We start from the raw sequence: 14,190 nt of genomic DNA on the forward strand, positions 1-14,190 counted from the left end.
AAGTAATATATAAAATATATATGTGCATATTCAGTTTCTGGCATTACATATTAGTAATTTATCATTTTCAGTTACAATAGTTTGGTCTGGATACATCATGCATGGCATCCTCATTCATTAATGATGCAAATTACCTACCCAAAATGCATAAGTAAAACTTGTACACCATCAAAAACAATCAGATATTCTATATTTACACCACAGGCATGGTGATGACAGGCTTGTGAAAAGAAAATTGAAACCTTGTTGTAAACTGAGCTTCTTATACATGTCAGATATTTTCATCTTCCCTCTTATTCATTACTCCTTCTCAAAAGAGGCAAAAGTCAACATTACAGGCTTCTCAATAGTTTCATAAAGAAATTTTCTTCATATATGCTATGCTTGAGAAATGCATCTTTCTTCTACCTAGCCTCCTGTTTCTCCCAAATTTATAATGGTCTGGCATTTTGCAGACTTAAAAGTTCATAATATTAAGCTCCTATATTTCACCAAATATGAGGCATAGTAATACTTTCCTTATCCCACTGAATGCCAGGGATGGCTTGTATCCAATTGGATACAGCATGGCTGTGTCTACATTGGCCCCTATTCCGTAATAGGGATGCTAATGTAGCACTTTGGAATAGGCAAATCCGCGGGGGATTTAAATATCCCCCACGGGATTTGCATTTTCATGGCTGCTGCTTTTTTCCGGCTTGTAGATAAGCCGGAGAAAAGCGCCAGTCTGGACGCGATCCTCCGGAAAATAAGCTCTTTTCCGGAGGATCTCTTATTCCTACTTTCAAGCTTATTTTCTGGAGGATCGCATCCAGACTGGCACTTTTCTCCAGCTTATCTACAAGCCGGAAAAAAGCGGCAGCCATAAAAATGCAAATCCCGCGAGGGATATTTAAATCCCCCGCGGATTTGCCTATTCCAAAGTGCTACATTTGCATCCCTATTACGGAATAGGGGCCAATGTAGACACAGCCCACTTGTTTCTGACCCTGATAAACTATGGAAGTTCATATTTGAAGATGTAATATTAGTTATACAAAAACCAAGATTGAAAGGTCTCTCTTCATTTTCCTCTTCCTCGGAGTCCTGTATATTTGGATCTACAGAAATAGCCATTTTTCTGGAAGAGTCCCAATTTAGAAGGTGAAAAATAATGCCAGGAAAATTTATAAAGCTTCAAAATATTTCCAAAATGGATTTTTATTAAATACATGGCAGAAAAAATCATGACAGTATGACTAGTTATAAAGGTTTTGTTGGCTCTTATTTTGAATGATCAATATAAATCATTTGTTCCTTCACCACTCATAAGTCATGTGTTCATGCCAGTGAATAATGTTATACCTTTTCAACAAATTTCAATATTCAGTAACTGGAAGACAGATACAAATAATTCTGTAAATTAACAGTTGTATAATACAAAACTTGTTCTGTCAACCCAATTTGAGGGGAGTTGTGAATTGTACTATTAGTTGTGTATTCAAAATACTTCATACTACTTTGGTTTTATCAATGTATTTTCTAACAAAGGGGAATTCACAGTAGGTAGCCTACCCTATAGGCCTTATTCAATCTTTGCTTGGCCAAAACTTAAAAAAAGTCTAATAAAATAATTTAGTGTACTAATTTTTTTAACTTACCCTAGAAGAAACTCTATCCCAAGCTTGCTTCACCATAGCTTGATCAAGCGACAATTTACCATCTTTACGTGAAGACTGGATTACAAATTCAATCTGTTTCCTCTTTACTTCATACTGGACTCGGAAGTGTTTAAATGACTGCATGAAAAGAAAATAAGTACAATGAGGCAGAGAAGGAAATGATAGGACATGTATGGAATAAGGTTGGCTACTTTACAATTCTGAATTGATAAAAAAATTATCCTTTCCAAGTGTGAATGTATCTTTGTGAACTTCATTGATAAACATTTTTATTAAATATTTTTTTAAATATTTTAACACGATAGAAGACTCAAAGGATCTTCTGTTCTTATGCTCCTCTGTTTTCCTCCAGTTATTAGGCACCTGAACCTTATAAGCAAGGCAGAAGTTACTGCTGAGTAGATCCAGCAGTTACATTCCACTACCTTTCAGCAGGTTTGTAATGGGGCTAGGCCCTAAGTCTTCCAGGAGGTTACAGAGGCTATGGAGGAATCGGACTCCAGGGAAGGGCCAGGGAGGACTACAAAAGGAGCTTCAGAAACAGAGGCAGCTCAGTTGCAGCCCAGATCTGGGAAAGAGAAGGTCAAGGGGGCTGGTTAGCAGAACCAGGACAGTTCAGAGTGGGAAGCTAGTCAGGACACTGTTTCTAGGAGGAGAAGCCCTGGAGGCACCACTCTCTTAGGGTATGTCTACACTACCCCGCTAGTTCGAACTAGCAGGGTAATGTAGGCGTACCACAATTGCAAATGAAGCCCGGGATTTGAATTTCCCGGGCTTCATTTGCATAAGCGGGGCGCCGCCATTTTTAAATCCCCGCTCATTCGAACCCCGTGCCGCGCGGCTACACGCGGCACGAACTAGGTAGTTCGAACTAGGCTTCCTAGTTCGAACTACCGTTACTCCTCATTCCACGAGGAGTAATGGTAGTTCGAACTAGGAAGCCTAGTTCGAACTACCTAGTTCGTGCTGCGTGTAGCCGCGCGGCACGGGGTTCGAACCAGCGGGGATTTAAAAATGGCGGCGCCCCGCTTATGCAAATGAAGCCCGGGAAATTCAAATCCCGGGCTTCATTTGCAATTGCGGTATGCCTACATTACCCCGCTAGTTCAAACTAGCGGGGTAGTGTAGACATACCCATACTGAGTGGGGAAAGAGAATGAGGGGAAACAGACTGAGACTGGACTAGCCTCAGAGACACTCTGCAGAGCATACTGAGATGGGTCTCTGTTAGAGGTGTATCCTGGAAGGGGATTGTGAATGCACACAAGGCTGTGTGACTCGGCCAGAGGGCTGAGTAGTCGCAAGGCTTTTAAGACTGAGGCAGTGCAGGACCCTGCACTCAGCCGAACGGCAGGTGCTCACGGCAGGTGAGTGTCCATATTTGTTACAGGGTTACAAGAAGGGTTAGAGCAAGTTTTCATGCAGAGATGGCCTGCCTGGAAACTCCTATGAAAAACTATACTTGGAGACACTATTTAGGTTGAAGTTTATGATGTGGTGTTACCAATGCCAAACTCAGGAAGGAGCAAGACTGCAAACATTTACACCTTTGAGTATCATTTTGCAGAAGAATGAGCTGGAACTATTCACTTGTGTACCTTTGCTCATATGCATAATTGTTTGCAGGATCAGAGCCTATATTTGGACTTCATACATTGTAATCTGTTCATCAGAGGGTAGAAACACCACCTCTTTCAAAGGTCTATCCCGATTTTTGAGCCAGCATCTTAAAATCAGGAGCTGGTCCTGCAGGTGTCCTACATGCAGCATTTGCACTGAAATCTATGGGTATTTTGGTTGTTATAAGATTCTGAGATGAAGGACCCTACTATTAAAAACATAAAATTAGGCCTTTATTGTTGAATTTAACCAAATAAGAAGCTAGGCTGGGAAGCTAATAACATATGGTTTAACAAAAACTGCTGAAATCCACTTTTTAGAGCTAAAGCAATTTAAATCCAGTGTTACTCATGAAGTTCATCGGACTCCTTCAGGATTTATACCAGCAACTGACTTCAAATTATTATTCCTGAGCTGAATATGACCCAAATATATATTTGTAAAATAGAAGTAAAATACAGCAAAATTCAGGCAAAGAAAACAACCTCTTCATTTCAATTACTTCAGGATCATTCCCAGGGCCTGAATCATCTCCTTCCACAGCAAAACCAAGGGAAGGGTTTTTAGAGATAGCAAATCTCTACAAACCTGCCCTAACATCATCCTGTTAGAAGGACAGAATTTGCCCACCTGGAAAAGGCTGTAGGATCTGCACCCAAATTAGGCAGATCCACTGGAGGCAGACTCTGTGCTTCCATGGACTCTGGCACTTTTCTGACCCATCCATTCACCCCATGCAGCATGACTCTGTTGGGGCCACACTGTCGAGGTCTCCTCTGGGCTATAGCTGCCCCCAGTGTAGGAAGGAGTTTCCATTAAAATATAATTCAAGCCCACTCTGTATCTGCCATTTTGACTAATTTCCACAGGCTGGCTGGACGGGAGTGACATGTGATCTCCACCTTTGCCCAAGGCCAGCCCAATCTTCCTCTTAGACTGACTTCCCTTCAGCTATCTCCAGTCACAGAACCTCTGTCATGCAGAGTAGCCTCTGCAGCATCTGGAATGTATGTTTGGGAAGACAGGACTTAGCTGTCTCTAGCTGCCCACCTAAGGGCAGATCTGTATTAGATATGTGCCTTTTATTTGAAGATCCAGGGAGCACAATGTAGACATCTGCAGACTTCTCAGATTTGTTTCAGCAGTGAAACACTGCACACTTTTATGCAGTCAGCACACTCTAATTGTTATACAGAAAAGGATACAAATTAAGGGGCACATATGACACCAATCATGACAAAAATCTTCCACCATGTAATGTTTTTGATAACTTACCTGGTATTTCTCCTGTAAGCTTGCTTCTGCCATCTGTGCCCTGGTCAGGTCCCTTTCTAACTGTTCTACCCAAACTTTGAGGTCTCTCAGCAACAGTCTATCTTCTTTCTGTGAGACATGAAACCCAAACAACAGTGCAGAGGATTATCAGTCAGTACCAAAGATGGGCAATATATCACTTTTCTCCTAGCAGCCCAATTCCATTTTAGAGAAAGTCAATGTAGGCATTTGGGTCAAATTAGTCTGTGTTATCTGCATGTAACCTGAATAAGTGGAGTTGTCTAGTTGTAAGATCAAAATTTAGACCCCTAGACAAGCAGTTCATAATAGTAAAATTACTGTGAACATCTGGAGTACTGAAATGTCACACAGAACATCTAATTTTAATCTGCCATAGTTGATATGAATCACAATTTGTTCGCTGTAAATTTCAACAAAGATCAATTTATTAGGAAAAGATCATTACTCATGATTTTATCATTTTATTATCACTTATGATATGGCTGATAAACAGTGTGTCATAATGACTGTTGGCTCCCTGATTTAAGTGCGCCATCTGGTATCAAGTTGGTATAAATGACAAATGCTTTCATATTTAAAAATTTTAGTTAGGACAAAATATTATAAGGTATTCATCTACAGGATCTTTTGCTTACAGACTATAACACGCTGATCTTTTTACATTCAAGAACAGTATATTGTTCAGTGAGAGGACTTGTGTCAACAATGCTTAGTATGATTTACTGTCTGCACATTTCTTATTAACTAGCCAATAGTCCGTCATAAGACAGGATTTCCGGGTCTCTCCTCCACGTCCTATTCCCTTTCTATCTCACTCTTCTCTCCTGAGCCTCCAGTCTCTCACTCTGTCTTTCTCTCTCTCTCTCTCTCGCTCTCCTACTGCCTCCCCCCCTCTCAGCTCTCCTCTGCCTCCTGCCTCTCTCTCCATCTCTCTCTTTCTCTTCTCCCCCTCCTGCCTCTCACTCTGTCTCCGCTCTCCTCCGCCTCCTCTCTGTCTCCTCCCCTCTCCTCTGTCTCCGTCGGGGATGCACACTCAACCAGGCCCCACCCCCTGGCCATGCATGTCACCACTCTGCCACCCTTCCCATTCCGCAGTGGCGCTTGGCTGACTTCTGCGCCATTCAGCCGGGCTGCCGCGGGGGGCCGCCCAGAGGGAACAGTCAGCATTTCAGTGTTACAGACTCACAGACATTGGACTACTATATATATATATATATATATATATAACTAGCCAATTAGCCCATCATAGGATGGGATTTTCAGGTCTCTCCTCCACGTCGGTCTTCTCTCCTGAGCCTCCAGTTTCTCGCTCCATGTCTCTCTCTCTTTCTCTCCTCCTCCTCCTGCCTCCCCCTCACTCTCTCTCAGCTCTCCTCCGCCTCCTGTCTCTCTCTCTTTCTCTTTTCCTCCCCCTCTTGTCTCTCACTTGGGGGACCGCGGAGCCCAAATGGTTGTTTGGGCTCCACCTTCCCCGTGCTGCATGGGGAGCATGGAGCCCAAATGGTCACTTGCACCACTTGCTCCCACGTGGCAGCCTGGCTGAGCGGTGCAGAAGTCAGCCGAGTGCCACGGCAGGAGGCAAAGGAGGGGCGGGGTGGTGACGTTCACAGCCAGGGGGCGGGGCCTGGAGCCGCTGTCACACCTCATGTCACTGCCCTGCCCCCCTTCGCCTCCCGCCTTGGTGATCAGTTGATTTCTGCACCGTTCATCCTGGCTGTCGCGGGGGAGCAAGCGACCATTTGGGCTCTCCCACGGAGGCGGGCAGAAGTCAGCCGAGCGCCACGTCGGGAGGTGAAGGGGGGCGAGGCGGTGACATACATGGGTAGGCCCCGCCCCCTGGCCATGTACGTCACCATCCCGCTCCCCTTCGCCTTCCACCATGGCGCTCGGCTGACTTCTGCGTCGCTCAGCTGGACCTCCACAGGGGAGCAAGCAGCGCAAGCGGCCGTTTGGGCCCCTCACTCCCCATGCAGTACGGGCCGCCCAGAGGGTACAGCCAGCATTTCAGCAATAACGCCGCCCAGAGGGAACAGCCAGCATTTCAGCGTTACAGATTCACAGACATTGGGCTACTATATATATGATGCTGTGTCCAGAACAATGTGATAAAAGAGGGTATGTCTACACTACCCCGCTATTTCGAACTAGCGGGGTAACGTAGGCATACCGCACTTGCAAATGAAGCCCGGGATTTGAATTTCCCGGGCTTCATTTGCATAAGCGGGGCGCCGCCATTTTTAAATCCCCGCTGGTTCGAACCCCGTGCCGCGCGGCTACACGCGGCACAAACTAGGTAGTTCGAACTAGGCTTCCTAGTTCGAACTACCGTTACTCCTCATTCCACGAGGAGTAACGGTAGTTCGAACTAGGAAGACTAGTTCGAACTACCTAGTTCGTGCCGTGTGTAGCCGCGCGGCACGGGGTTCGAACCAGCGGGGATTTAAAAATGGCGGCGCCCCGCTTATGCAAATGAAGCCCGGGAAATTCAAATCCCGGGCTTCATTTGCAAGTGCGGTATGCCTACGTTACCCCGCTAGTTCGAACTAGCGGGGTAGTGTAAACATACCCAGAGTGAGCAACAGAAAAATAAAACAGGAAATCACAAGTCTATAAACTTGTCATATTAGCACTTTGTCGATGACAAAAGGAACATTTGTGCAGTGTGGGAGCAACCTACTACTTGAGTGGGAGGCAAATGACTGAGATTTGCACATAATGGGCCACATGCACCTCTCACTAAGACTAAAAGAAATGGAGAGTAACTCTACTGAAATGAAGATACACTTATATAAAACCAGTGAAAGTGAGAAAAACAATTTCATTAGATTCAACTAAGCCCAAACTGTGTGAGAACTGGCCTGGGAGGGTATATAGCTATTGGAAATGGCTCCTGTGACAGCTCTGGCCATCCCACTGTAGTCCCCCTACTAAAGGTGCCTCCTTATTTTCTGGAAAGTCCCTGTGTGCTGCAATCCAGCCTCACAGACTACAATTCCCATGAGCCCTTGGGAGAACCAGGAAGGAAGTTACTCTTGTGTGGGAGATGAGGGGCTTTCCATGTGCATGGAAAGAGAGGCCTTGTGCATGGAAGAGAAGGGGAACCAGGCTGCTGTGGGGGAGTTTGATCCAGTCCCGGGGCTGTTGGAGTGCAGCTGCAGACTGGGACTGGAGGCCTTTGGAGCTGGGATCTAGCAGGCTGCTTCTGATAGGCACAGCATGAGGCTATAAGTGATTGGGCCTTTTTGGGAAGGGTGCTGCCTGGGACAGAGCTGCAGCCTAGCTTGGACCCATATACACACTGCCTGCAGAGAACCTCCACTACAGCTGCAGTTCTTTAAGTGCACCCACGCAAGCAAGAGTCTGGGACTCTGAGTCTAGGGATGTGCACACTCTTGGGGTGGATATGTATGTTCCATTTATTGTTGTGCACTTTGTTAATGTTATTCATTGTTAATCTGTTAAACCCTGCTTATTTAAGTTAAGTAAAGATTATTTATTTTAATGTAATCTATTAGATGTATATGATTTGTAGTTGTTGTTCTGGAATTAGGTCCAGATTATAGCTGGAATGAGTATATTCCTGGAGGGTCTCAAGGCACACTAGGAGTGTGTACAAGGCCAGCCAGGTGGAGGCACCGTCATTGTACATTCATTATGAACAAGGGACTGCAGCAAGGGGGTGGCTAGGGCTTTCCCCAACTAAACACCATTACCACGGGTGTGCTCAGTATCTCCTTTTGGGTTAAAACAATCAGGCGCCCGGGCACACCTGTGAGTGCGATCTGCTCCTGAGTAACCCGGGGAGGAAAAAGGGGGTTACACCACCATCTCAGCATTGACAGAGGATGAAGGAGTGGGTAGGAAGGGAGCTCCATTCCCAGATAGCAATTCTCAGGTGATGTATTATTCACAGAGACTGTAGCTAACTGTTGTAAAACAATGGCCTCCCCTAGGTTACTCTAACTTACATCTGGGGTGAGGACAGCTTGAGAATTAGAGAGCTATAATTTTCCTCAAAAAAGGAGGTTTACGCGGCTTTTCGACAAAGGGGAGTTCGCCGAAAAAGCCACGTATTAATTAATTTCACTTTCGAAAGCTCTGCTTTTGAAAGTGCAACTGGAAGAACATATTTTTTCGACCATTACCTGTAGTCTAGATGAGGCCTAAAAGTTCATGAATATCCTCCTACTTCCCACTGAAAGTTCCATGGCATGTTGTGATCTACAGCAGTAGGTCAAAGTGCACTACAGAATTTCTAGTGCACAATAGCAAAATAGAGACCATAGTTGGGGACCTAAATTCCTACTTAGGCTTCTTATCAAGCGTCCTAATATTCAGAGTAGCTGAGTTGTTGAATCTGCCATAGATCAGCACTTTTGAAGAGAAGGCCACTTATTTGCCTAAATATGGATTTAAGAGCTGACCTGTAAGGACCTAAGTTTGAAAACTCTGTTGTTGGAGTTGACTAGTCTCACAAATCCACAATTACATATCAGAAAACTGGATAATCCAGCTCAATACTCCTTTTTCAATCTGTAATTATATTTCTTATGATAGACAAATACATATGCTTAGCAGTCTTGACGAAGCATCCTGGTTTTGTAAATTTCAAATTACCTTCAGTGGCATCAATTTAAAAACTGTTATAGGTTGTTTTGACTTTCAGACTGTGCCAAATTCCACACAGCAACTTGGTGTACAAGTCAGTGATTTGTACCCCAGCTTGAAGTACACTAAAATGTCTAGAGAGACTCCTTTTCTAGATTAAGCTAATTATTTCTTACCCCTCTGTCGGCATGGAGTATAATTGATCACTATCCTCTTTATCACATATTTAAAAACTGTCATCAGGTCCTACTTCAGTCTTCTTTTCTCAGGACTAACCACCTCCTGTATTTTTAACCTTTTCTCATTTTTCCTTTTTTAGCACTGTTGTTACCACTTTCTGGATTTGTTCCAGTTCATATACATTTTCCTTAAAATATGGCATCCAAAACTGGACACAATACTCCACGTGGGATTTCACCAGGGCAAAGGAGAGAAAGAAAGTTCCCCCTATATCTTACACACAACACTCCTATTAATACACCCCAGAATATCTGCCTTTTTTGCAACTTCTTCTCATTGTTGACTCAAAGTAAACTCAATTAGTTGCCCATTAATAACCCTCAGATTCTTTTCAACATTATTACTACTCAGCCAGTTACTCCTTATTTGTTCATTTGATTGTTTTTCTTCCTAAGAGTACATCTTTTGCATTTGTCTTTATTGGATTTCATCGTGTTGATTTCAGACCAAGTCTTCAAATTACAACTATATAAAAAAATTATTGATATTGATACAATTCAAATTCAGCTATGCTGAAAAAACTGCCCTAAAGTCAATGCATTTGCATTTATTTACACAAGTGATAAATTTGGCCCAGAATATTTTCAGTTTAGGCATAATCATTTGTTAATTTATTAATTTCATAATTTAAAAATTTCTTAAACTATTAGCCAACTTCCTATTTTACCACTCTTAATCAACTTCCTATTTTTCTTTCCTTGGGTTCTTTCTACACACAAAATAAGGTTGAAATACTGTCAAGCTGGAGAACTTCTTACTCCAACTCCTGTAACTCTCCTTGAATGAGAAGCAAGGAAAGTCAGAGGAAGAGTGCTCTGTTTTGAAATAAGTGCTGTATAAACACTCACAATTTCAAAATAAACTACTTTGAAATAAGCTACACAATTGACATAGCTCAGTTTGCGTCGCTTATTTCAAGTTAAGCCCTTCTGTGTAGATGCACCCTTACAGCACATCTAGACTATGTTTTTCTTTTGAAAGATGATATGCAAATTAGGCACCTATCTTCTTCCAATTGCTTTTTCAAAAGAGATTTTTTTCAAAAAAGCAAGCAGTCTAGACGTGGTTCTTTAGAAAAATAATCCTCATTTTTTGAGGAAGAAGGGTTCTTTCGAAAAAGGTTTGGGGTTTTTTTTTCCAAAAGAACCGCATCTAGACTGCTTGCTTTTTCGAAAAAAACTCTTTTGAAAAAGTGATCAGAAGATATGCAAATTCACGCTGAATTTGCATATCTTGTTTCAAAAGAAAAATGCAGTCTAGACATGCCCTTAGTGTTCTACGTGCTCAGTCAGAAACATGAAAACAGTACATTTCTAAACAGGAAAATAATATTCAGAAGACTAGACATCTTGAGTATCATATGGAATGTAGGGTAACCAACTACAAATATAGCTGAGTAGTGGAACTAAAATTATGTCTTTTAGGTACGAAATTTGAGCTCTGATCACATTTGCTTGACATTTAATTTTTCTTTCAGCCATTTATTCCATGCATCATACTGCAAATGGCATTTAAAGTTTCAGGTTATCTTGTTATCTTTTCATAAATATTCATTGATTTTGCAGAGAAGAGCACCTGAATACGTGCAGTGCTCAATAGCCAATAAAAACAAACACATGTTAATTAGACAGCAGAAAAGTGCTTCTGGCTTCCCCCTATGAGAAAAAGATGATGAAGTTTAAATTAACCCAGAATATATTGGGCACAGTCTGAAAGTCAAAACAACTTAAAATAGTTTTTAAATTGATGCCACTAATGTTCATTTGGAATTTACAAAAACAAGATGCTTTGTTAGACAGCTAAGCATATGCATTTGTGTATAATAAGAAGTATAATTACGGATTGAAAAAGGTGTATTGAGTTGGATTATCCAGTTTTCTGATATGTAATTGTGGATCTGAGGGTATGTCTACACTACCCCGCTAGTTCGAACTAGCGGGGTAATGTATGCATACCGCACTTGCTAATGAAGCCCGGGATTTGAATTTCCCGAGCTTCATTAGCATAAGCGGGGAGCCGCCATTTTTAAATCCCCGCTGCTTCGAATCCCGTGCAGCGCGGCTACACGGGGCTCGGGGCTCGAACTAGGTAGTTCGGACTAGGTGCCTATTCCGAACTACCGTTACTCCTCGTGAAATTCAAATCCCGGGCTTCATTAGCAAGTGCGGTATGCATACATTACCCTCCTAGTTCGAACTAGGAGGGTAGTGTAGACATACCCTGAGAGATTAGTTAACTCCAACAACAAAATTTTCAAAGTTAGGCCCTTACAGGGGAGCTTTTAAATCCATATTTAGATCCAAATAAATAAGTGCCCTTATTTTCACAAGTGCTGAACTATGCCAGCTTCAACAACTCAGCAACTCTGAATATCAGGGCACTCGTGAAAAAGCTTAAATATGAATTTAGGTGCCAAACTATGGTATCTAGTTTGAAAAATTTGAGCACACACATTTTTTACAAACACATAACACTCCCGAATTTTCTGTGTTCAACATATGACTTTACAAAGCTATATACCATGGCAAGTGGAATCCTAAAAGGAGAATTATGGACCAGATTCTCTAGTTCACAATGGACACTTTGCATTGCTCAAGTACAAAGAGGAAAATTTTTGCAGTAGCTGAACAAGGAGCGAATTTTCTTTACGTAGAGGAATGCTACACTAACATAAAGCTATTAATGTGCTAGAGCCACTTGCCACCCTGACACTAAATGTGTGTGGGTCATATTAAGAGCAGGGGGACTCCTCTCTGCAATTCTATCCATCTATTGGTGTGAGGTCACTGAGCTTACACCACTGGCAGCGTAATTTTTTTAGTCCTACTTAAAATGCGAACAGTGATATTTAGTTTGAGAGAGCCTTAGCTTCCAAAATTCTGCCAATACACGGATTAGCTGCAATGGTAGTCCTACACTAACTAAAACCTACTTTGAAGATTTCAAACCTTACTTTGTTTAATTTTCAGAAATTCCTTTAAAAGTCAGAAATTGGGGTGGCCAGATAGAAAGCACCTTATTGTAATAATGAGCTATTTATTTTAGATTATATCATTTCATACATAAACTTGGCCTGCTATTACCTCAATTTTCCTTTCGTTTGCATAACCATTCACTGTTTAAAAATGTAATGTAGTACATTTTTTCAGGGTTTGTTATGTTGGTCTTCAAAACACAAGATGTGCATGATACAATATAAAGATATTGTGCTGCACATACAGGAATAACAAGAAAGCATGATGTTGCCAAAAGAATTGTGTAAATTTCTTTTCTTTTCTTTTAAGTACTGCATGAATTAAGATGCTAATGTGACTGGATTTTGTGTGTGATGGTCAACCAAAGTTGTCATAATGACCTTTGAAAGAAAAAACAGCCAATCCTAAATGGCAAGAATCTGCTAGCATGGGAAATACTGATTTTAATGTTGACTAATACTCCCAAATACTCTCACTATTGTGCATCACAGAAGTCCTTTACAATAATACAAGCATGGAGGTTACCAAGTGAGAACTTTCAAAGCAATAACCAAGACTACAACTAATTCCAGAAACTTCCTATAAAAACCAGACTCTACCAAAGCATTGCCATTCTTTTGATTCACAATTTTCTCAAAAACCTCTCCAGCAATCAATTCCAGTACATATAGGTTAAATAATCCATTGGTACTATGAAAAGGGGCAACTGGTGAACTCTTCCTCAAGGAAATTAAGATATCATGGAAGTTATACAAGATTAAAGATAGTTAAAATAAAAAGGGTTGATGTGCTACTTCTATCATTTTCTTGGGCAAGCACAGAGAAAACAGCCTGAGAGCTGACATGTAGTAAAAAAATACAGGGTTCCCCCAGTTTAGCCTACTTCTGATGGTATCTCTGCAGTAGTGAGAAACCAGATACTAAGCGATGGTCCAAGTGCAAACCTTACTGAAGTGAAAGGAAGACCTTCCATGGATGTGACTGTCCTGTGTTTCTGGCCCTATGTTCATGGAATTTTAACTCAGAATTTCCAAACCCTAATTACCAAAACATTACCAAACAAAACAGAAGCATGGGAAATGGTTTGAACAAAATGGGATTACAGGAAATGTCTATTAAACTTCAGCTGCATCTCTGTAAAACTCCTTTGAGTGTAAAACTAAAAGGCTTTGACAGATCTTAACCAGAATGTACAGCAATGTTTTATACGGTGCAACATTTATTCTATACTGTTCAGGGGAGCACTGGTAATACCAAAGTACTTCCAAATCTCTATTTGAGAAACCCATAATGAGAAGATGTGATTCTGGAAACTAAGGCAGACATTTGACTGATGTCAGGTGAATCATAATTTTGTCCTTGTTCTTTTTTCCAAAAGATCCATTAGGGAGCTCCCTAGTACAGCAGTTCTCAAACTTTTTGGGCTCTGGAGCCCTTTACATACGTAAAAATTTTATGCGGAGATCCAGAAGTCCACTGATTGTATGTGTTGTACTTATGCAGGCCCCAGCAGTCCACTGATTGTATGTGTTGTACCTATAGATGTTTCCAGTTTGTCAACCTCGCAGAGCCCCTGGAGATGTCTCGCAGAGCCCTGGGGCTCCACGGAGCACAGTTTGAGAAACACTGCCCTAGTATAATTCAGTATTTTCCTCCTTTTGCAACTCCCACATCCAAATCATTGGTGGGCTTGCCAAGGAAGATCAAATTCTGCTCCATTCTGAGCTTGTCAATACTCTCCATAATCATGGATCCATGGCTGAAAAGTGTTGAACACCTCTTCCCTCTCT

At 41.9% G+C, this 14,190-nt stretch overlaps 1 protein-coding gene across 12 annotated transcripts in view; it reads right to left on the bottom strand.

Moving 5' to 3' along the window:
- The window catches only part of SYNE1 (spectrin repeat containing nuclear envelope protein 1), a 488,224-nt gene that overhangs the window by 345,476 nt on the left and 128,558 nt on the right, over positions 1 to 14,190 (bottom strand). For all 12 annotated transcript variants that reach the window (XM_075924456.1, XM_075924455.1, XM_075924462.1 and 9 more), the window contains 2 exons: positions 4,557 to 4,664; positions 1,641 to 1,778 (listed from right to left, as the gene is read on the bottom strand). In XM_075924456.1, coding sequence (XP_075780571.1) covers positions 1,641 to 1,778; positions 4,557 to 4,664 — 246 coding nt within the window. The remainder of the gene's footprint in view (positions 1 to 1,640; positions 1,779 to 4,556; positions 4,665 to 14,190) is intronic.

This window comes from Pelodiscus sinensis, chromosome 3 (assembly GCF_049634645.1).
Source record: "Pelodiscus sinensis isolate JC-2024 chromosome 3, ASM4963464v1, whole genome shotgun sequence".
In the NCBI taxonomy this organism is placed as follows: domain Eukaryota; kingdom Metazoa; phylum Chordata; order Testudines; family Trionychidae; genus Pelodiscus; species Pelodiscus sinensis.